This window comes from Geotrypetes seraphini, chromosome 8 (assembly GCF_902459505.1).
Source record: "Geotrypetes seraphini chromosome 8, aGeoSer1.1, whole genome shotgun sequence".
In the NCBI taxonomy this organism is placed as follows: domain Eukaryota; kingdom Metazoa; phylum Chordata; class Amphibia; order Gymnophiona; family Dermophiidae; genus Geotrypetes; species Geotrypetes seraphini.
Genome location: NC_047091.1, coordinates 84425151 through 84446606, shown reverse-complemented (window position 1 = coordinate 84446606; position 21456 = coordinate 84425151). Strand labels below are relative to the sequence as shown.

Sequence of the window (21456 nt, the reverse complement as noted above, 5' to 3'; positions counted from 1 at the left end):
CTTCTACTGGAGTCTCCATCAAAGCTCACTCAAGCCCATCTTAACCATCCAGCCATCGAAACCCTCCCCAGCCCATCCTCAACTGAATGTCCATATATGGGCCATAGGCCATGCAAGCCTGCCTAGTACTGGCCTTAGTTCCTTCAATGTATAACCATTATTTTCTGATTAATCCTGTGTTCATCCCACACTTGCTTGAACTCTATCACCGTTTTCTTCTCCACCACCTCCCTCAGGAGCGCATTCCATGCATCAACCACCTTCTCCGCAAAGAAGAATTTCCTAGCATTACTCCTGAATCTACCACCCCTCAACCTCAAATTATACCCTCTGGTTTTACCATTTTCCTTTCTCTGGAATAGATTTTGTTCTACGTTAATACCTTTGAAGTATTTGAACGTCTGAATCATATCTTCCCTGTCCCTTCTTTCCTCCAGAGTATAAATATTCAGGGCTTCCAGTATCTCCTCATACGTCATCTGGCACAAACCTCCTACCATTTTTCTCGCCTTCCTCTGGACTGCTTCAAGTCTTTTTATGTCCTTCGCCAGATACAGTCTCCAAAATTGAACACAATACTCCAAGTGGGGCCTCACCATCGACCTGTACAGGGGCATCAACACTTTCTTTCTTCTACTGGTCACGCCTCTCTCTTTACAGCCTAGCATCCTTCTTGCAACAGCCACCGCTTTGGCACACTGTTTCTTTACCTTAAGATCTTCAGACACTATCACCTCTCCCCATCCATGCATATTAGCCTCTCACCTCATAGCACATACGTTTCCTTCCGATTTCTAATCCCCAAATGCATTACTCTGAACTTCTTTGCATTGAATTTTAGTTGCCCGTTGGGAACATGTCCCCTGGTCTGATCACCTTCTAGGCTCCATCTGCCTTCCCATTTTCATGTCTCACCTTGGCACTCCACCCCGAGCCACTAACTCTATTACCTACCGCAAAAAAATGAATTGTTCTGTTCCCAATTTCTCAACCAACTTCCCCCTTTTCCTAAACATGCCGACCCAGATTCCAACTGGATAACCCTTTCCGGGACCACTTACCGTGCTCTTGCCCCTTTATCTACTAAACCTATCTCCTATTCCCGCAAGGCTCCCTGGTATCTTCCATACCACAGGGAATTGAAGCAGAAATGAAATCGAAATCCCCTTCTGACAAACAATCCTGGAGAGACAATATCAAGTTCTATAACACTGTATTAAAAAAAGCAAGGAAGAATTTCTATGGAGATAAAATTACCAGATCAAAAAACCAAAATAGTACATTGTTCAACATTTGGTGCAACCTAACCTCAAAAAACGACTCCACCTTTCCCCCCCCTTCCCCCCCATCCGCAAACGACCTAGCCAAATCTGTCAACAAAAAGATTACTACCATAAGGAGTTTTTTCCCCTCAGCTGTCTCTTACAATTCTCTGCCTCCCAATGACTCCAACCCTATCCCTGCTGATAGATCCTGGACTGCCTTCGAACTTGTATCCGAACCCTAGATCTCTAAACTTTGTCTCAAACTGAAATCCTGCAAATGCATCTTAGATCCTTTCCCATTCTACTTTTACGAAAACATTCCTGCGCAGGCCATCCCCTCCCTTACAAGTCTTATAAATACTGCTCTACTATCGGGCCTGTTCTCCACAGAAATGGAACACATTGCCTTATCTCCTCTTCGGAAAAATGCTGATCTCGACCCTTCTTTACCATCGAACTACCGCCCCCTAGCAAATATCCCTCTCCTAACTAAACTGCTAGAGGCCATAGTCGCTACCCAGCTCTCTTCTTACCTAGAAAGATTCTCCATTCTCCACCCCTACCAAGACGGCTTTAGACCCAGCTTCAGCACTGAGTCCCTCCTAGTTTCCCTAATTTCAAAGGTTCAACTACATTCTCATAACAAATTCGCTGTTCTTTTACAATTCGATTTCTCTGCAGCTTTCGATGTCGTCCACCACGACATACTACTTTATCAACTTTCTGAGATAGAAATTGACTCCACCGTCCTAAAGTGGTTCTCAAACTTCCTTCGCTCTCGCTCCTACACTGTCAACACAAATGGCACCATGTCCGTCCATCTTGTGGTGTCCCTCAGGGATCACTCCTATCCCCTATTCTCTTTAACATCTACATGTCCTCCCTGAAGCTCCTCCAACTTTCCTCCCTTGAAACAATCTACAGATACGCTGATGACATCCTTGTCCTCCTTGAAACAGACCAGAACCTCACCAACCTCCACGAGAACATTACATCTTGCATAATGAGACTCCACTCCTGGTCCCTCTCGGTACAGATGAAACTAAATGAATCAAAACAAAATTACTCTGGCTCGGCCCAAAGTTAGAACACCTGCCCACCATCTTCGCACTACCCACAGGCGCTGCTCTGCACCTTAGAAACAAAGAAACATAGAAATAGATGGCAGATAAGGGCCATGGCCCATCTAGTCTGCCCACCCAATGACCCTCCCCTACCTTTCTCTGCGAATAGATCCCACTTGTCCATCCCATTTGGCCTTAAAATCAGGCATGTGGCCTCAATAACCTGAAGTGGAAGACTATTCCAGCGATCAACCACCCTTTCAGTGAAAAAGAATTTCCTGGTGTCCCCGTTCAGTTTCCCGCCCCTGATTTTCCACATATGCCCCCTTGTTGCTGCGGGACCCTTGAAAAAGAAGATATCTTCTTCCACCTCGATGCGGCCCGTGAGATACTTGAATGTCTCGATCATGTCACCCCTCTCTCTGCGTTCCTCAAGTGAGTACAGCTGCAACTTATCCAGCCGTTCCTCGTACGGGAGATCCTTGAGTCCCGAGACCATCCGGGTGGCCATTCTCTGGACCGACTCCAGTCTCAGCACATCCTTACGGTAATGCAGCCTCCAGAATTGCACACAGTATTCCAGGTGGGGCCTCACCATGGATCTATACAATGACATAATGACTTCAGGCTTACGGCTGATGAAACTCCTGCATATGCAACCTATGAATTGCCTTGCCTTGGATGAAGCTTGCTCCACTTGATTGGCAGTCTTCATGTTCTCACTGACGATCACCCCTAAGTCTCGTTCTGCTTCAGTTCTTGTTAGGATCTCGCCATTAAGGGTGTAAGTCTTGCATGGATTTTGGCTGCCCAGGTGCACAACCACCTCAACTCCTTGGCAAAATCATGCTTTTTCAGCCTCCACATGCTGAGGAAAGTAAGATCCTACTTTCGCCAAAAACATTTTGCCATCCTCGTCCAATCCATCATCCTCTCCAAACTTGACTACTGCAATGCCATTTACTTATGCCTAACAAAGAGAAGTCTTCAAAGACTCCAGCTTATCCAGAATACTGCAGCCAAGTTGATCTTTGCAAAACGCAAATCTGACCATGTCTCCCCACTCCTGTCCAATCTTCATTGGCTCCCAGTGATTTCCAGAATCCATTTCAAATGCTCCTGCCTGGCTTTTAAGATCATTCACGGCATCCTTCCTCCCCTAATCCCTCTATCCTTTAACTCCTCAAGTCCTGACTCCACCAGACCTGCCCAAAGATATAAACTATCCTTCCCCTCTCTACGCGGTATTCTCTATGCAGGTAAACTGGGAAAATCTCTTCTCTTCAAAATCACAGGTCTCTGGAATGACCTTACTATCCCGTTGTGGAACCTGGGCTCTCTCCAAGTATTCCGCAAGCAACTGAAAACTTGGCTCTTCTCTAACATGTAATTCTATTTTCCCCCTTACTCTTCCATTCTATATATAAGCTCATGTAAACCTTTTCCTTTCTCTTCTTATATTTTAAGTTCTTGTAAACCGTGCCAAGCTCCACTTCCGTAGAGAGGATGCAGTATATAAACTTAAGGTTTAGTTTAGTTTAGATGTTAGACCATTCTTCTAGCTTTTGCAGATCTTTTTTCATGTTCTCCACTTCCTCCTCGGTGTCTACTCTGTTATAAATCTTGGTATCATCCGCAAAAAGGTAAACTTTTCCTTCTAACCCTTCGGCAATATCACTCACAAACATATTGAAAAGGATTGGCCCCAGCACTGATCCCTGAGGGACTCCACTACTCACCTTTCCCTCCTCCGAGCAAATTCCATTAACCACCACCCTCTGGCGTCTGTCCGTCAACCAGTTTCAAATCCAGTTCACCACTTTGGGTTCTAACTTCAGCCCGTCAAGTTTGTTCAAGAGCCTTCTATGAGGAACCGTGTCAAAGGCTTTGCTGATATCCAAGTAAATTACGTCAAGCATATGCCCTTGATCCAATTCTACGGTCACCCAATCAAAGAATTAAAAGCAGACATGGTCATACCGGGTTACAACTTGCTTCGCCGAGACAGGGAGGGCAAATTGGGAGGAGGGGTAGCACTATATACCAAAGATGACATTAAAGTCACCAGAATCGCAGATGTCAGGTACACAGGGGAATCCCTTTGGGTGAATCTGGCTAGGGGGAAGGACAAATGCCTGTATCTTGGTGTAGTATACAGACCCCCAAGACAGCAGGATGACCTGGATATGAAATTAATCGAGGATATAGAGAATATCACCTTGTGTGGGGACACTGTATTGATAGGTGACTTCAATATGCCTGATGTGGACTGGACCACACTTTCCTCTGCGTCCAACAGCAGCAGAAGGCTATTAAACTCTATTCAGGGAGCACGACTCAGGCAACTGGTATTGGAGCCAACTAGGGATCGGGCAATACTGGACCTGATACTTACCAATGGAGAAAGTGTCACAGAGGTCTCGGTGGGCGACAGGTTGGCCTCCAGTGACCACAACATGGTATGGTTCAATCTCAGGAAAGGTTTCACAAAATCTAACACATTAACCAAGGTCCTCAGCTTCAAGGACGCCAACTTCGAGGGCATGGGGGATTTCATCCATCAGGCGCTGCATAACCGAGCAGAAACAGATAATGTGGAAGTATTGTGGTCAACTCTACCATACTAGAAGCAACCAACCGCTTTATTAAATTGGTAAGTAAACGGCGAAGAAACAATAAGCCACAGTGGTTCTCTGCAGAGATCTCAGACCTCATAAAAGAAAAGAAAAGAGCGTTCATATCTTATAAACAATCAGGGAAGCAGGACTCTAGGGAAGACTATCTGGCCAAGTCAAGAGCAGTCAAAACAAAGGTCAAAGAGGCCAAATTTAGAATGGAGGAGAATCTAGCGAAGAACATCAAGAAGGGCAATAAACCCCTCTTCAGGTATATTAGTGATAGAAACAGAAACACAGGCGGGATAGTACGCCTTAAGAAACCAGACGGGAACTATGTAGAATCGGACTCTGAAAAGGCTGAACTATTAAATGAATACTTCTGCTCAGTCTTCACCCGTGAGGCGCCGGGATCCGGCCCTCAGTTGCAGACAAGGGATAGCTCTGCAGACCCATTTCGAAATTTCGAGTTCACACCCAGCACTGTCCACTTTGAACTATCTAATCTCAAGGTTAACAAAGCAATGGAACCAGACAACCTACACCCCAGAGTACTCAGGGAATTAAGTGACGTCTTGGCGGAACCGCTATCCGCGCTCTTCAATCTCTCCCTTAGTACAGGTAAAGTCCCATTGGACTGGAAAACGGCTAACGTCATTCCACTCCACAAAAAAGGATGCAGGACAGAGGCTGCTAACTACAGACCAGTGAGTCTCACATCAATAGTGAGCAAGCTAATGGAAACTCTAATCAAACGCCAATTGCATACGATCATGAAAGAGGAGAATCTACGAGATACGCGTCAACATGGATTTACTAAGGGGAGGGCCTGCCAATCTAACCTAATCAGCTTCTTTGACTGGGTGACAGGGAAGCTGGATGTTGGGGAGTCCCTAGACATCGTATACTTGGACTTCAGCAAAGCATTCGATAGCGTACCACACCGCAGGTTGTTGAACAAGATGAGCTCTATAGGATTAGGAGACACGTTGACAGCATGGGTTAGGGACTGGCTTGGAGGTAGGCTTCAGAGGGTAGTGGTAAAAGGCACCCCCTCCGAAAAGACGGAGGTGATCAGTGGAGTGCCACAGGGCTCGGTCTTGGGCCCGATCCTATTCAACATCTTCATAAGGGACTTGGCTGAGGGACTTCAAGGTAAAATAGCGCTATTCGCCGATGACACCAAACTATGCAATGTAGTAGGCAGGAACACGTCAGACCAAAGCACAGGGCCAGACGGAAACTCAATGCCTGACAGTATGGTGCACGACCTACTCCTACTGGAGCACTGGTCCAGGACCTGGCAACTCAGTTTCAATACCGAAAAATGTAAAGTCATGCACCTGGGCAGCCAAAATCCATGCAAGATGTACACCTTTAATGGTAAAATCCTACAAAGGACTGTAGCAGAACGTGACTTAGGGGTGATCATCAGTGAGGACATGAAGACTGCCAAGCAAGTGGAGAAAGCTTCATCTAAGGCTAGACAAATCATAGGTTGTATACGTAGGGGTTTCGTCAGCCGGAAGCCCGAAGTCATTATGCCATTGTACAGATCCATGGTGAGACTCCATCTGGAGTACTGTGTACAATTTTGGAGGCCGCATTACCGCAAAGATGTGCTGAGACTTGAGTCGGTCCAGAGTATGGCCACCCGGATGGTCTCGGGGCTCAAGGATCTCCCGTATGAGGAAAGGCTGAAAAAATTGCAGCTATACTCTCTCGAGGAACGCAGAGAGAGGGGGGGACATGATCGAGACGTTCAAATATCTCACGGGCCGTATAGAGGTGGAGGAGGATATCTTCTTTTTCAAAGGCCCCACGGCAACAAGAGGGCATCCGTGGAAAATCAGGGGCGGAAAACTACACGGTGACACCAGGAAATACTTCTTCACCGAGATGGTGGTTGATCATTGGAATAATCTTCCACTGCAGGTGGTCGAGGCCAGGAGCGTGCCTGATTTTAAGTCAAAATGGGATCGCCACGTGGGATCTCTTCACAGAGAAAGGTAGGGGAGGGTTATTGGGGTGGGCAGACTTGGTGGGCCGTGGCCCTTATCTGCCGTCTATTTCTATGTTTCTATTCATCTGGCACGATTTACCTTTTGTAAAACCAAGTTGCCTCGGATCCTGTAACCCATTTGATTCTAGGAATTTCACTATCCTTTCTTTCAGCAATCCATTATTTTTCCAATAACCAAAGTGAAGTTTACCGGCCTGTAGTTTCCCGCATCATCTTGGCAACCACTTTTGTGAATAGGGACCACATCCGCTCATCTCCAATCCCCAGGAACCACTCCCATCTCCAAAGATTTGTTGAACAAATCTTTAATAGGACCTACCAGAACCTCTCTAAGCTCCCTCAATATCCTGGGATGGATTCCGTCCGGTCCCATTATTTTGTCCACCTTCAATTTTTCCAAGTTGTTCATAAGCACTTTCTTCAGTGAATGACACGGTATCTACTCCTTTCTCATGTGTAACTTTGTCCAGCAATCTCAGTCCTTCTCCAGGATCTTCTTCCATGAACACAGAATAGAAGTATTTGTTTAACATGTTTGCTTTTTCCTCATCACTCTCCACATATCGATACATATTATCTTTTAGTCTCGCAATTCCATTTTCCTTCTTCATCCTTTCACTAATATATCTGAAAAAAATTTTGTCTCCCTTTTTTACATTCCTAGCTATTTGCTCTTCCACTTTCGCCAGACGTATCTCTCTCTTGGCTTCTTTCAGTTTCACCCAGTAGTCCTTTCTGTACTCTTCTTGGGTATTTTTATGCCATTTTAGTTCCTTTTTCTCTTGTTTTTATTTATTTTCCTCACATAAAGGTCAGTAGCCATTTTTATTGCTCCTTTCAGCTTAGACTACTGTTTTTCCTCTTCCCTTATGTAGTCCCATCCTAGCAGCTCTTTCTTCAGGTACGCTCCCATTTTACTAAAGTCTGTTTTGCGTGGCCACCCTCCACTTTAGCTGTTATATCAAACCAAACCGTTTGATGATTGCTATTTACCAGATGGGCACCCACTTGAGCAATAGAGATATTCTCCCCATTTGTAAGGGCCATATCTAGTATCGCTTTTTTCCCTTGTGGTTTCCGTCACCATTTGTCTGAGCAGAGCCTCTTGAAAGACATCTACAATCTCCCTACTTCTTTCCAATTCTGCAGACAGAACATTCCAATCCGCATCCGACAGATTGAAGTCACCCAACAGCAGCACCTCCTCTTTCTCTTAAAACTTTTGGATATCAGCAATCAGATCTTTATCAATTTGCTGCAATTGAGTCGGAGGTCTGTAGACTACATGCACATAAATTGAAGTTTCATCTTGTCTTTTCAGAGCTATCCATATCGCTTCTTCATCTTCCCAGGTCCCCTGCATTTCAGTCGCTTGGATATCGATCTTTACATAGAGAACTACTCCTCCACCTCTTTGACCATCTCTGCCCTTCCTAAAAACGGTTATACCTCCACGAGAGGACCATAAAAACCTGTGCTATTAGGACTTTTGGAGTGGGGAAAACAAGGCTACAACAAGTTATCACCACAAAAACTGCAAATTGAGACCCTACCCCCACCCTTTCCTCCGAACTGCCCTGTGGGTTGTGACAATTCTACTCACAGACCAAATGCTGGGAAGATGTGCTGTAGTCTTTCACTGCTCCTCTCAGGGTAGCTGGAATTAGGAGATAATCTCTGCCACCAGGAAAACTGCCTCTTCTGACTCTTCAGCTGCCAAACTGGCCACAGACGGACTGAGCCTCAATCCCTGGGACCAGAATCCGAACACTGCAAAGAGGGGGGGGGGGGGAGGAAAGTGCAGCTGACACCATATGCGCTCTGAATAAACACGATTGGTACCCAAACAGCCTGTGCTAACACTTCTGACCAAGTCAAGGAGTGAGAAAACAGAAGGGGTAACCCCCAAGCTCCACTGTTCAAGCAGGCTGGTTGAGCAGGTCCACATAGGATCCACTTGTCAGCTGCAGACCGAAGTCTGCTCCTCTCAAGCAGGCTAGGCAGTCACTGGAGATGAACAGGAATACAAATCCCATAAAAAATTGCAAAACATACCTGAGAAACAAAAAAGAAGACCAAGCACATCAAAGTTACTCCTGCAGGCTCGCTTGCAGAAAAAAATAACTGACTGGGGGCAGCAGAGAGCTGGGAGAAGGAGGAGGTGCTGCAAACAGTAATCAGTATCTTCTGCGATGGACTCATGGGAGCAAGACCTTTGGTTCAGCATACCACCCTTATTGCAATGGAATACTGCATATGGACTATATTACTGTCATGTACTATGAGGGGTAAGTGAAAAGTAATGTCTCCACCTCCAGCACCACATTCACTTGTTCTTTGAAATTTCTTCCTTCACCTCAGCTGGTGAGAAGCATCTGCATGAAGAGGCTGTTTTGCTATTGGTTGTAAAATCAAAGTATACAGTGAACACTTGGTGCAATTTAACCAACATGCAGTGACAGAACATCTGACTGCTGAAGGAGTTCCTTCAATTAAAATTCACGACCGCTCACAAGTTATTTATGGTGGTGACTGTGTTGCTGTGAATACTGTACATTGCTGGGCCAAAGAATGTAAAGATTATAGATCAGGAAGGGCTCATTTGTGTCATCAAAAATGAAGTAGATGACACATGGCAGCAATAAATGAGTTTCCCATGAGAAAGGTTGATGAACTCATCATAAAAGACAATTGTAAGATCACTCAAAGCATTACACTGCAACCCCGAAATTTTGAAAGAACGACTGAAGAGTTTGGAAATGGAAGGAAAAAATTTTGTTACAACATGCAACACCACAGAAGCAACTGTGAAGATGGGTCTCTCAGGCTTACCCAATCACTATACAGCAATTTCCTTCTTTTTCAAAAATTGAAGGAATACCTACAGGGGACTCTGAGACTCAAATGAAGAGATGGAAAGTATTGTGAGCAACTGATTGAAGAGACAAGATATGAAGTTCATTCACGACAATTTTCAAAAACTCATCTATCATTGGTAGAAATTTGTGGCAAATGATGGTGACAATGTAGAAAAGTAAATGCGTGTAACAAAAGAACAAGTTTCATGAATTATTTGTGTTATTTATTCATTACAATATCTTCATTTAAACTAAAGTAATGAAGGTGGAGGCATTACTTTTCATTTAACCTTTGTATAAATTCATTATTTGAACAGAAACCATATATAAATCATCTGAAAAAAGCTTTCTTGAGTCTCTCTGATCATTAAAAGGAAATTATGTACTTACCCTGGTAAGCACTTTTCCAGTAGATAGGTGAGACATTCTAGAAGACCATAGGGTTATTTCCCTTTACCCACATGGGCTGCAGAAGAGATCCATTCCAGCTTTTTCACTTGGCCTCTAGTGTATTTCACAAGCTAGCTTAGCTCCTCCCATCATTTAGTACCCAAGCATAGAGAGACACTCATCTGTGAAGTAGAGGCATATGTAACGACAGGCTAAAATATTGTTCTACTCAAAACAACTAAACAGTACCCTTAACCGCCAACATAGTCTGCAAAGGAGCTCAGGAACTACTCCCTTAACAGGTTGAACATATTTACAAATACTTACTAGCCCCAAGAGGTTGACCTGTCTCCACGAATCAGATTTGCAACACATAAGGAGACTGAGATCTGACACCGAAATCCCCAGCCCACTGCTGAACCCAGAGCATTCGGTGGGCCGAAATAGAATATGCAGACACCTTTGCCTGCACTTTCAAAAGGTCATATAAGCCATCCGCCAAGTAGTCCATCCCAGCCAACAGAAGCTCAGTAGGAGGCTCCACCGCATTAGTCTCCAGCGTACACAGTCAAGCTAGACAGGCACGTGCCACAAAGGACAGAGCCACAGCAGCTTTGATGCCTAAATAAGCTGTTTCAAAAACCACATCCACCCGGCAATTCTGCACATCTTTCAAAACAACTAAGGAGCGGTGCGCCGGGTCACCTGAGCCACCAGGGAATCCACCTTGGGTTGCCCCAGCAGCTGCTGACATTCCTGCGCCAGAGGAAACAAGCCCTAGCATTCCGCAAAGGATCTTCCGGAGAGTCAAACTGTTCCATAACTATTAAACTCATATCTGGATGCCAGAGTAAAGTCGCAGATTGTGCGTGCACGCTGCAGAGCCAGGGAGAAGTGGAAGAAATGGAAAGGTCAGCCTTGGCATTCAAGCTCAATTCCTGCAAAGATTCAGCAATCAAATCAGGGAGCGCCACAAACTTAAGCACACAACAGTCGGACCATCTCTAAGATCCGGATCCCCTAAGGGATCCATGGATCCAGCATCCAAATCCGGATCCCCCAATCCAGGCAGTGCAGCACTATGGAAGAAAGGATCAGCAAGGTCTGGATCCACTACTGGAGCCCCCTGAATAGGCTGTGAAGAAGGTACAGCCGGAGCAGGCGGAGACGCTGACATCCTCTATGAGACACCGTCATTCAGTGACATCACAGGAGGAACAGAAGAACACCCAGCAGCTGGAACTCTGGACTGAAACTTGGACCACAAAAATCTCATGAATTCTGAGAAGGCATCTGAACCCTGGGGCATAGAGTACCCTTAGATGACTTAGACTTGTGCTTCTTAAGCTGCAGAAGGTCTGTCTCACTGCTGGCTGAGAAAACTGCAGAACCAAGCCTCGAAAGCAAAGACAGCTGCCCTGACAGGCTAGCTGAGTGTGTTATCACCTGATTCTATGAAGGGGAGGTTGAAACAGAAGTTACTGGCCCCCAACTGCACCACGCGGCACAAAGACGCTCTAAAAGCAACAAATCTGCACCAATTTTGCATGAATCCACACTAGGAGACCCTGAGAATGCCATCCCAGCAGTTCTTCTGGCAGAAATTTGAAGAAGCAGGAAGAAGTTGAAAAAAGATTGCTGAAAATCCAAGATGGCCACTGGACCCAATTTTGCGCAAAAAAACGTGAGGAAAAGAGGCACTTCCTGAAATAAAAAAATTCAAATTTTAGGATTTTTCAGGTGGAGGAACACCAAGGATCACTAGAAACCCAAGAAAACCCATCAAAATAAAAATTAGAAAATCGTTGTTTGAGTCTGTCATCTAGAGAGCTGCACGGGAACGGGGATGACGGGAATCCCGCGGGACCCGCGGGGATTCCGTGGGTTCCCCCTTCGGGTCACGGGGATCCCGTGGGGACGCCCCCTAGGGTCACGGGGATCCCGTGGGGACGCCCCCGAGGGTCGCGGGGTTCCTGCGGGGCTGGATGTATTCAGCCGCGAGGCTCGTCTCCCTACCTGCCCTCAGCCCTGCCTCACACAGCCAAACGGAAGTCTTCCTGATGTCAGCGCTGACGTCGGAGGGAGGGCTTAAGCAAAGCCCTCCCTCCCTCCGACGTCAGCACTGACATCGTGAAGACTTCCGTTCGTGTGCTGTGGCAGGGCAGGCAGGGAAAAGGCAGTGGTACAAGGCGGGGGGCAGTCCACCCCGGGTGCAGCACAGCCAGCCAGGTCTCCCGACCGACCAACAACAGGCCCGGTCCGTCAAACCTCCCTGTCCTGCAGCCGCGAATCTAAATTACCTTCTTACAGCAGCTTCAATACTCCAGCTGCTGTAAGAAGGTAATTTAGATTCGCGGCTACAGGGCAGGGAGGTTTGTCCGACCGGGCCTGTTCTGTTGTCAGTCGGGCGGGTAAGCGCCACAAAGGTAAGGGGCAGGGAGGGAGAAAGGGAGGAAAGGTGGAATGGAGAGGAAAAGGCGCTTAAGGTAAAACTGAGGGGGGAGAAGGACGCTGAAAGCACTGGTGAAGACAAAGAGGTGGAGAAGAACGCTGAAAGGACATGGGGAAGATGGGGGGAGGGGAGAAGGACGCTGAAAGGACATGGGGAAGACAAAGGGGTGGAGAAGGACGCTGAAAGCACATGGGGAAGATGGGGGGGTGGGGAGAAGGACGCTGAAAGGACATGGGGAAGACAGAGGGGGGAGAAGGACACTGAAAGCACATGGAGAAGACAGAGGGGGGAGGACGCTTAAAGGAAATGGGGAAGAGAGAGTGGGGAGAAGACGCTGGCAGGGAAGACGACAGAGATGCCAGACTATGGGGGGAGCGGAAGGAAGAAGATGGGTGCCAGCCCAATTTGGAAGGGGGGAGAAAGGGAGGCACAGTAACAGAGCAAATGGAAGACGCAGAGAGAAGAGAGACAGTGGATGGAAGGAATTGAATGAGAACATGAGGAAAGCAGAAACCAGGCAACAAAGGTAGGAAAAAAAATTATATTTCTTTTTTTGCTTTAGGATAAAGTAGTATATTAGTTGTGTTGATAAAGTGATGTAATGTAATGTAATCAAGTGATGTAATCAAGGGTGACGAGGAAGGAAGAAGTTTTCACTCAGTTCCAGCTTGTTTGGCAGCTCTCTGAAGAAGCCTTTGGCGAAACGCGTTAGAGCCCGCTGGAGTGAGACAGCTTCCCGAAGCACCTATGCAAGTTAAGTTCACATTTGAAAAGCGTTGAAGTCATTATTTCTTCACATGATTGATTTGGGACATTAGTTTAGTCTTTTTTGCAAAATATTTTTCACCATATTTCTTTCTATCACGGGAGAGGATGCAATGATAGAACACTGAAATGCATATAGGGGCTTGTCCCCAGTTAGCATTCATTCCACCTTGTTTTTCAAGGTTCTGAGCACCTCTCTGGTTGAAAGTTTATATATTGAAGTGAAGTTCACTTTACAAGTTCTTCCTTTTCAGTTTTGCTGTATGATAAAAATTTATAAACAATAGAGGCTCTGGTAGAAACCCGTTTACAAAGTATGTATTCTTCCCAATTAATATTTCCAAATTAATAAAGTATTTTTGCTTATTTGTAAATGGGTTTCTACCAGAGCCTTTAATTCAGTAGCATAATTACATGAAATAACTATTTCTGTAGTTTATAGGGACGGGTGGGGACAGAGGGGATTCCTCACGGGGACGGGTGGGGACGGAGGGATTCCTCACAGGGACGGGTGGGATTCCTCACGGGGACGGGTGGGGACGGAGGGATTCCTCACGGGGACGGGTGGGATTCCTCACGGGGACGGGTGGGACTTTGGCGGGGACGGGTGGGATTTCTGTCCCCACGCAACTTTCTACTGTCAGCTCCTCTTAATCACAGTACTGGATACAGAAGCTGCAGATGCCTTCTGGCCCCGATTAAGAGTCAGAGTCAGAATTCATTGCCACACTGCTGGAAAAGCTGTCACCAAGCTGATCTTTGGGCTGCCGGTCAGACCCACTGTCTGACTATGCCTCCACCCCTGCGGACCAACAACTGCGTGAAAACACAGCCTGCAAGCTGCGGAACACTGATGAGTCCCCTAACCATTCTGAACATTCTGTGCTCAACACCCCCTCCCCTCCTCACTATGTCAAGGAAGGCCCTGAGCTCCAAGGAAGACTAGCAGAATGGCTAACAGGTACTCCAAAGGGATCAGCCTGTCAGCTACAGACCGAAGTCTGTGAATTCTCAAGCAGGCAGTGCTTCAAATTAACTTTAGACACGAAAGGGACGAAACTACATTGAATTAAAAACAATTGGGGAGAGCAGAAATTTAAGAGCTGCAGCCATGTATGCAGAAGAGAGAGACTGCTGGGAGGAGCAAAGCTAATCTATGAAGTACACTAGAGGTAGAGTGAAAAAGCTGGAATGGATCTCTTCTGCAATCTATGCGGGTAAAGGGAAATAACCCTATGGTCTAGAATGTCTCACCTATTGCACTGGAATAGCAGCTACAAAAGAAAAAACACACCTTATAAACTTTGAAAGTGGAAGGCAAAGGCAATTTCACTTAGCAAACTCCTTCACCTACAAGCCAAAATGATAAACAAAAGAAATTCTACGTACAAGCCATAGAATACAATTTGCAGAACAATCAAGAAATTATCATGTGAAGTACCTGATATGAATATTTTTACCACAATTTTCTTCTATCTCAGTACTTACTCTGATAATGTCAATCAATTTTTCATCCTGCAATTTGTGACTTTTGTACTATAAAGCTTTTCATGTCATTCCAAACTTTAGCACAGGTATTTTACTTCATAATTGTATGTCTGTATTGCATCTCCTCTCTCTTATCATCTAGCACAGTGGTTCCCAACCCTGTCCTGGAGGACCACTAGGCCAATCGGGTTTTCAGACTAGCCATAATGAATATGCATGGAGCAGATTTGCAAGCTTGTCACTTCCATTATATGCAAATCTCTCTCATGTATATTCATTAGGGTTAGCCTGAAAACCCGATTGGCCTGGTGGTCCTCCAGGACAGGGTTGGGAACCACTGTGCTAGATGATAAGAGAGAGAAGATGCAATACAGACATACAATTATGAAGTACTGATCTAGCACATGTGCTTGATATTCAAAAGGGTTTAACCAGGAATATTGCTACTAACTGGCCATCTTCCAACTGGTTAGCTTAGAGCAGGGGTGCCCAACGCATTGATCGCGATCGACCGGTAGCTCAGGAAGGCAACGTGAGTCGATCGCAGAGCCCATCCCGGGCTCTGTGATAGACTTGTGTTGCCGTCCCGATCTACCGGGCCTATCAGCCTTCCTCTCCCCAACGTCAAAGACGCCAACGCTGGACATTAGGCTGTTTTTGTCATTTCGGGGGGGGGGGGGGGGGCGTGGTGGCGTGGCAGCGGCAGCAGCAACAGCCTGAAAAAGAAATCATCCTGGCCGGGGTCGGTGTCATACTCCGGAACTTTTACCTCTTCCAGCAGCCCTCTCCCTTCTACCTACTTCCGGCCACACCCCCTGCTCCGCGGCTCTCTTCGGCAACTCAGCAGCAGCGATCGACACAAGCTTCTGACGTCGGGGCCCGCTTGTTTCAACTTCCTTTTTCCACAAAGGCGGGACTCGTAGAGAGAAGGCCTCGATGTCGGCAGCTTGTCTTGATCACCGCTGCTGACGAGTTGCTTAAGAGAGCCACGGAGCAGGGGGGTTTTGCCAGGTGCAGGTAGAAGGGAGAGGGCCAGATGCACGACTCGTGGGTGAGGGAGCAGAAGAGAGAGAGAAAGAGAGAGGAGAGGGAAACAAAAGGAAATATTTCATACTGGGCTGGGCCGGAGTGGAGGGAGGGTGGAAAGATTCTGGCTATAGGGTGCATTAACAAAGGAAAAGGGGTGAAAGCTGAAAATGGAGATAGTGACACAAAGAAGAGAAAGAGTAAGCAGGACCTACTGAATAAGGATAGAGATACAGAGGGGACATGAAGAGGAGACATAGAAGTAATGCTGAAAAAGTGTGTGTGGGGGGGGAGATAAAGACATTGAAAGGGCAAATGGTGAACATAGGGTAAAGACAAGGACAGAGACAAATGAAGATTCTGAAAAAGTGGTGAGATAGGGATATAGGTGAGATGGACACAAAGAAGGCTGATGCTGGAAAATAGGTGGAATGGTAATTCTGACAGACACAGAAGGGAAATGCTGGATCAAGGAGAGATGGGGCTCAGGCTGGATGGAATGAGGAGAAATGCTTTGTTGGCCCGGAACTTCCTCTCCTACGTCAGAATTGACGTCAGGGAGCGGAATGCTGGTCAGCGCGACACTTCTGCAGGGAAAGCTTGGGACGGCGGTGGCTTGGGGGCTGTTCCCCGATGGCGGTGGCAGCAAACCGAGTGGCTTGGGGGAGGGCACGGAGAAAGAAAGAAAGGGGGCAGACAGGGAGACAGAAAGAAGGGGGAAGAGGGAGACAGAAAGAAAAAGTTGGGGGAGAGAATGAGGTCTGGAGGAGAGGAAACATACAGGAGGCTGAAAGAAAGGAAGAAAGATTGGATGCACAGTCAGAAGAAGAAAGTGCAACCAGAGACTCATGAAATCACCAAACAGCAAAGGTAGGAAAAATGATTTTATTTTCAATTTAGTAATCAAAATGTGTCTGTTTTGAGAATTTATATCTGCTGTCTATATTTTGCACTATGACTCCCTTTTACTAAACCGCAATAGCGTTTTTTAGCGCAGGGAGCCTATGAGCATTGAGAGCAGCACGAGGCATTCAGCGTAACTCCATGTGCTAAAACCTACTATTGTGGTTTAGTAAAAAGGGAGGGGGGTGTATTTGTCTATTTTTGTATTTTGTTACTGAGGTGACATTGCATAGAGTCATCTGTCGTGACCTCTTTGAAAAAACCCGGAATATGAATAATTAACATTTTCTCTGCCTTTCAGTGTGCTTTGTGTTTTTTTTTTAATTTTATTGTTGGTAGATCATTTTGACTTAGTCATTATAAAAGTAGCTCGCAAGCCCATAAAGTGTGGGCACCCCTGGCTTAGAGGCAGGCCAGGAATACAGCGTCTACTTAGTGGCAATTTTTAAGTCCACTAACTGGCTAAGTAATTGCATAAAGTTAGGACAGTAAAAAGGCTGTGCTAACTTCATGCGCTAAAGTTAACCGGGCACCAGTTTGAATATCAGACAGTGCCTGGTTAACTTTCGGGTGATCACTGATACCCAGATATTCAATGCCAGGAACAGAGCATACCCCAGCACTGAATATCCAGGGTCAGTTCAGCCAAAAGCTTTGAGCAGCTTCAATGCTACATACCACTGCGGGCTAAATATATTTTGTTTGTCTCATACCACACTATTTTTATTTTACTTTAATTTTATTTCAATTTTATAAAAAGGAAATATAAAACCAAAGCAAGAAAACAATAGTAGACAAATCCCACACCATTTTGGTTGCTTTTCTCTGGATCTCTACCCTCTTTATATCCTTCTTCAGATATGATCTCAAAAACTGAGCACAAGTCGGGCCTTACCAACAACCTGTACATATGCATTATCACCGCCTTCTTTCTGTTGGATATACTTCTCTTACACCCCAGCACCCTTCTGATTGTGGCCACCACCTTATCAGACTGTTTCACCCCTCGAAGATCAGCAGACCCTAATCTACCTGTGATCTCTCTCCTGGTCTGTGTCAATCAGCTTCTCCCTCCTTAATACACAGAACAACTTTTGGATTTTGGTACTCCAAAGGTTAGTTTATGCACCACCAAAGAAACTTGCTCCTCCAAAGAAATAGCAGAATCAAACTTATCTGCTTGGGGAGGGGGAAATATATATGGGAGGAATAGTTGACCTTCCCATCCATAGCAATTCTGTTTTCCAGGGTTCAGCTTTAACCTATTGGCTGATGACCAATCATTAATCTCATCGTTCCATCTTGTAAAAGTGGTTTCTAAGTATTAGAGAGAGACAAGAATATTTCAGAATCATCTATGTAACTATAATGTGTAAAACCCAAATCGCTAATCATTCCACCTAAAAGGGTTAAAAGAATAGGTGAGGGGGAGACTCTACAGCACATAAAAGAAGGAATCAAGCACCTGACCCTTGTACATCCATTCTCACCCTGTATACTAAATAAAGGCTTTTTATTAAGGGTGTATATATATATTAGCATGCACTGGTTTGCCATCACACCTTAAATTTTATAAGCACAAAACTGATTCAGTGCAACTAATCTATGAATTAATGCGCATACAATCAATTTTTCAAGCATTAAGATGTAATGTATATTTTGGATTGTTGTTGGTTTTTTTTTTAATAGTATAACTGAAACACACACTTGAAAATAGAGAAAAATCTCCAAGAATTCCAAAACCAAATGTAAGAGCTTTGGTCATGCACATCCCTACTTCTAATTCTTCTCCCTGCTAAGAAGAGTTAGGTATACCTAAACTCAGCACCACACTAGACTCACCTTGTTCTCAGAATCAGAGGTACTTCTTAGTGCTGCATTATTTAACAGTTCAGATGCAACAACTGCAGAAGAATCAGGAAATGCATTCACACCATTGGTTCCACTGTTCAGAACTGTGATGAGAAAGAGTTATTGCACCATATTCACCATTACTTTGTAACTTCATTTCTATCTAAAACTCTAAGAACCCCAATATTTTAACAGAACTAGAAAAGCCAATATACAAAATAATAGTCTTTAAAATCAAATCCACAGTTCCAATCTCTGCCTCATGACTAGTATTCCAAGCTTCACAGATAAGCATCATTTCATTTCATTTCTATGGGGTAGAACTGGGGTTCTGAATTAAGACTTATCTTACTTTAACTTTCCCTCAAAGATCAATGTACTCAAACCTTTTAAATACTTCCTGCACTAGAGAGCCCCCAAGTAGATAATGAAGTTATCACCTGTGGCAAGTGTTCTCTGAGAACAGAAGGATACAATCTCACATATGGGTGATGTCATAGATAGAGACCCGACATGGAGACGCTCCCCAGCATATACTTCAAAAGCTTTTTAGTGTCAACGGTACATTTGTCCACATTCCTGCTTACCATGTTCACATGAGACCAACATAGCTTAATGAAATAGCTGATAGAACACAACTCCGAGAAGGTAGGTGGGTCTGAGAGAATTGTGTCCTGCTGTCTTCAGAGAAAACTGCCACAAATGAGCAACTGAGAACAATGATAGAATATACTCATATATGAGAATCCCTACGACTGTCTAAAAGAAAATAAGGAGAAAAGACAATGTGGCTGGCAACAAGCAAGGCTGAAAAACAGATTCTCTCCCCCCCCAAAAAAAAAACACAAAACAGCCTAGAACAGAAGCAAAATAGGCCTGGGGGAATAGAGAAGTTGGATACTAGGCACCAAATAAATACCGAAAACTGCCTGATCAGCAGATATCAATGTGTGGACAGATAACCACATTGCAGCTTTGCAAATCTCCTCTAAGGAGGCATATCTCAGATGAATACTGACGCAGCCATGGATCTAACATTGTGAGCTGTGACTGGGTAGTGTATGTTTACCGATGGCTGCCCTCATCTTATAAGAGTCAAAAGAAGCAAAAAGCTGGATGGACTGCCTTATGGGCTTTAAGCCACTCAAAAGTCAAGACTCTCTTGCAGTCCAAAGCATGCAGTGTGTTTTCACCAAGATGGGCATGAAGTTTTGAGAAAATACTAGCAGAACTACTGACTATTTAAGGTAGAATTCTGACTCCATCTTAGGAAAGGACTTAGGGATGTGTGCAGAGAACTACTCTGTTAAGATGATGTGTAAGGTGGATCATGGCCTGGAGGTCACTGATCCTGAGGGCTTAAGTAAGCACCACAAAAACACAAAACTTTCCACGTCAGATATTTCAGAAGTAAGTATCAAGTGGCTCAAAAGAAGCTTTCATCAGCTGGTAAAGGGTCATGGATTTGATATACAGTGGTACCTTGGATTACGAGCATAATCCGTTCCAGGAGCATGCTCGTAATCCAAAATGCTCGTTTATCAAAGCAAGTTTCCCCATAGGAAATAATGGAAACTCGCTTTGGTAGGTTCCCCCCCCCCCCCCGAGGCCAGCAGCGCTGCTCCCCCCCTATGAGAACCGGCATTGCTCCCCCCGAAGGACTCCCCCCCGTGATCCGGCACCCTCCCCCCCCTCCCGGGCACCCCTCTGCCACCATCGGGCACCCCTCTGCCGCGACCTGAGGTCCCCCAACCCACCCAAACCCAGAGGGGGGTGCCCCATGGCAGCGGGGGGGGGGGGGTGCTGGATCGCCGGGGGGGGGCGCTCGCAAATTGAGGCGCGCTCAGTTTTCGAGGTGCCGATTTTGCAAATTTTTGCTCGTCTTGCAAAACACTCGCAAACCAGTGCATTCGTAAACCGAGGTACCACTATACTGTCATTCTATGGTACAACCAAAGCAATTTACATATATTATACATAGATAAGTTCTCTGTCCCTTGTGGGCTCACAATCTTAAGGGCCTGTTTTACAAAGCCGCGCTAGCGGCTGCCACGCAGCAACAGCCTCAAAGCCCTTTAAATCTCTATGGGCTTCGAGGCCATTACCGCGCAGCAGCAGCTAACACGGCTTTGTAAAACAGGCTGTAAGTTTTGTATCTGGGACTTGCCCAGGGTCACAAAGAGCTGCACAGAAAATCAAACCTGGTTTCTCCAGGTTCTCAGCCCACTGCACTGACTAACTATCCATTAGGCTACTCTTCTGCACTGGATGAGTATGATATATGAGTACCATTATCCTTATTCCATGATACTGTAGGGGCTTGATTGAGGACTTTAGTAACAGCAAGCCCCTCAAGAAGTGACCATCTAGATCAGGGATCTCAAAGTCCCTTCTTGAGGGCCACAATCCAGTCGGGTTTTCAGGATTTCCCCAATGAATATGCATTGAAAGCAGTGCATGCACATAGATCTCATGCATATTCATTGGGGAAATCCTAAAAACCCGACTGGATTGTGACCCTCAAGGAGGGACTTTGAGACCCCTGATCTAGATGCTGTAAAGATGCAGGCTTACCCTCTGCACTGTGATGGTACTGTATGATGTGTTAACTGCACTGAAGTGAACCCTTACAGATCTGGTCTTTAGGCTAGACTCAAAAAGGTGAAGAAGATATTCAAACGGTTTATGTGCAACAGTAAAAATGGTCTAGGACCTGGCCCTCATACCAGATGGCAAACCTCTTCTACTAAAAAATT

At 45.5% G+C, this 21456-nt stretch overlaps 1 protein-coding gene across 4 annotated transcripts in view; it reads right to left on the bottom strand.

The window, feature by feature from the left end:
- RANBP3 (RAN binding protein 3) overlaps positions 1 to 21456 on the bottom strand; it is a 413886-nt gene that overhangs the window by 224934 nt on the left and 167496 nt on the right. For all 4 annotated transcript variants that reach the window (XM_033955562.1, XM_033955564.1, XM_033955563.1 and 1 more), the window contains one exon: positions 18692 to 18804. In XM_033955562.1, coding sequence (XP_033811453.1) covers positions 18692 to 18804 — 113 coding nt within the window. The remainder of the gene's footprint in view (positions 1 to 18691; positions 18805 to 21456) is intronic.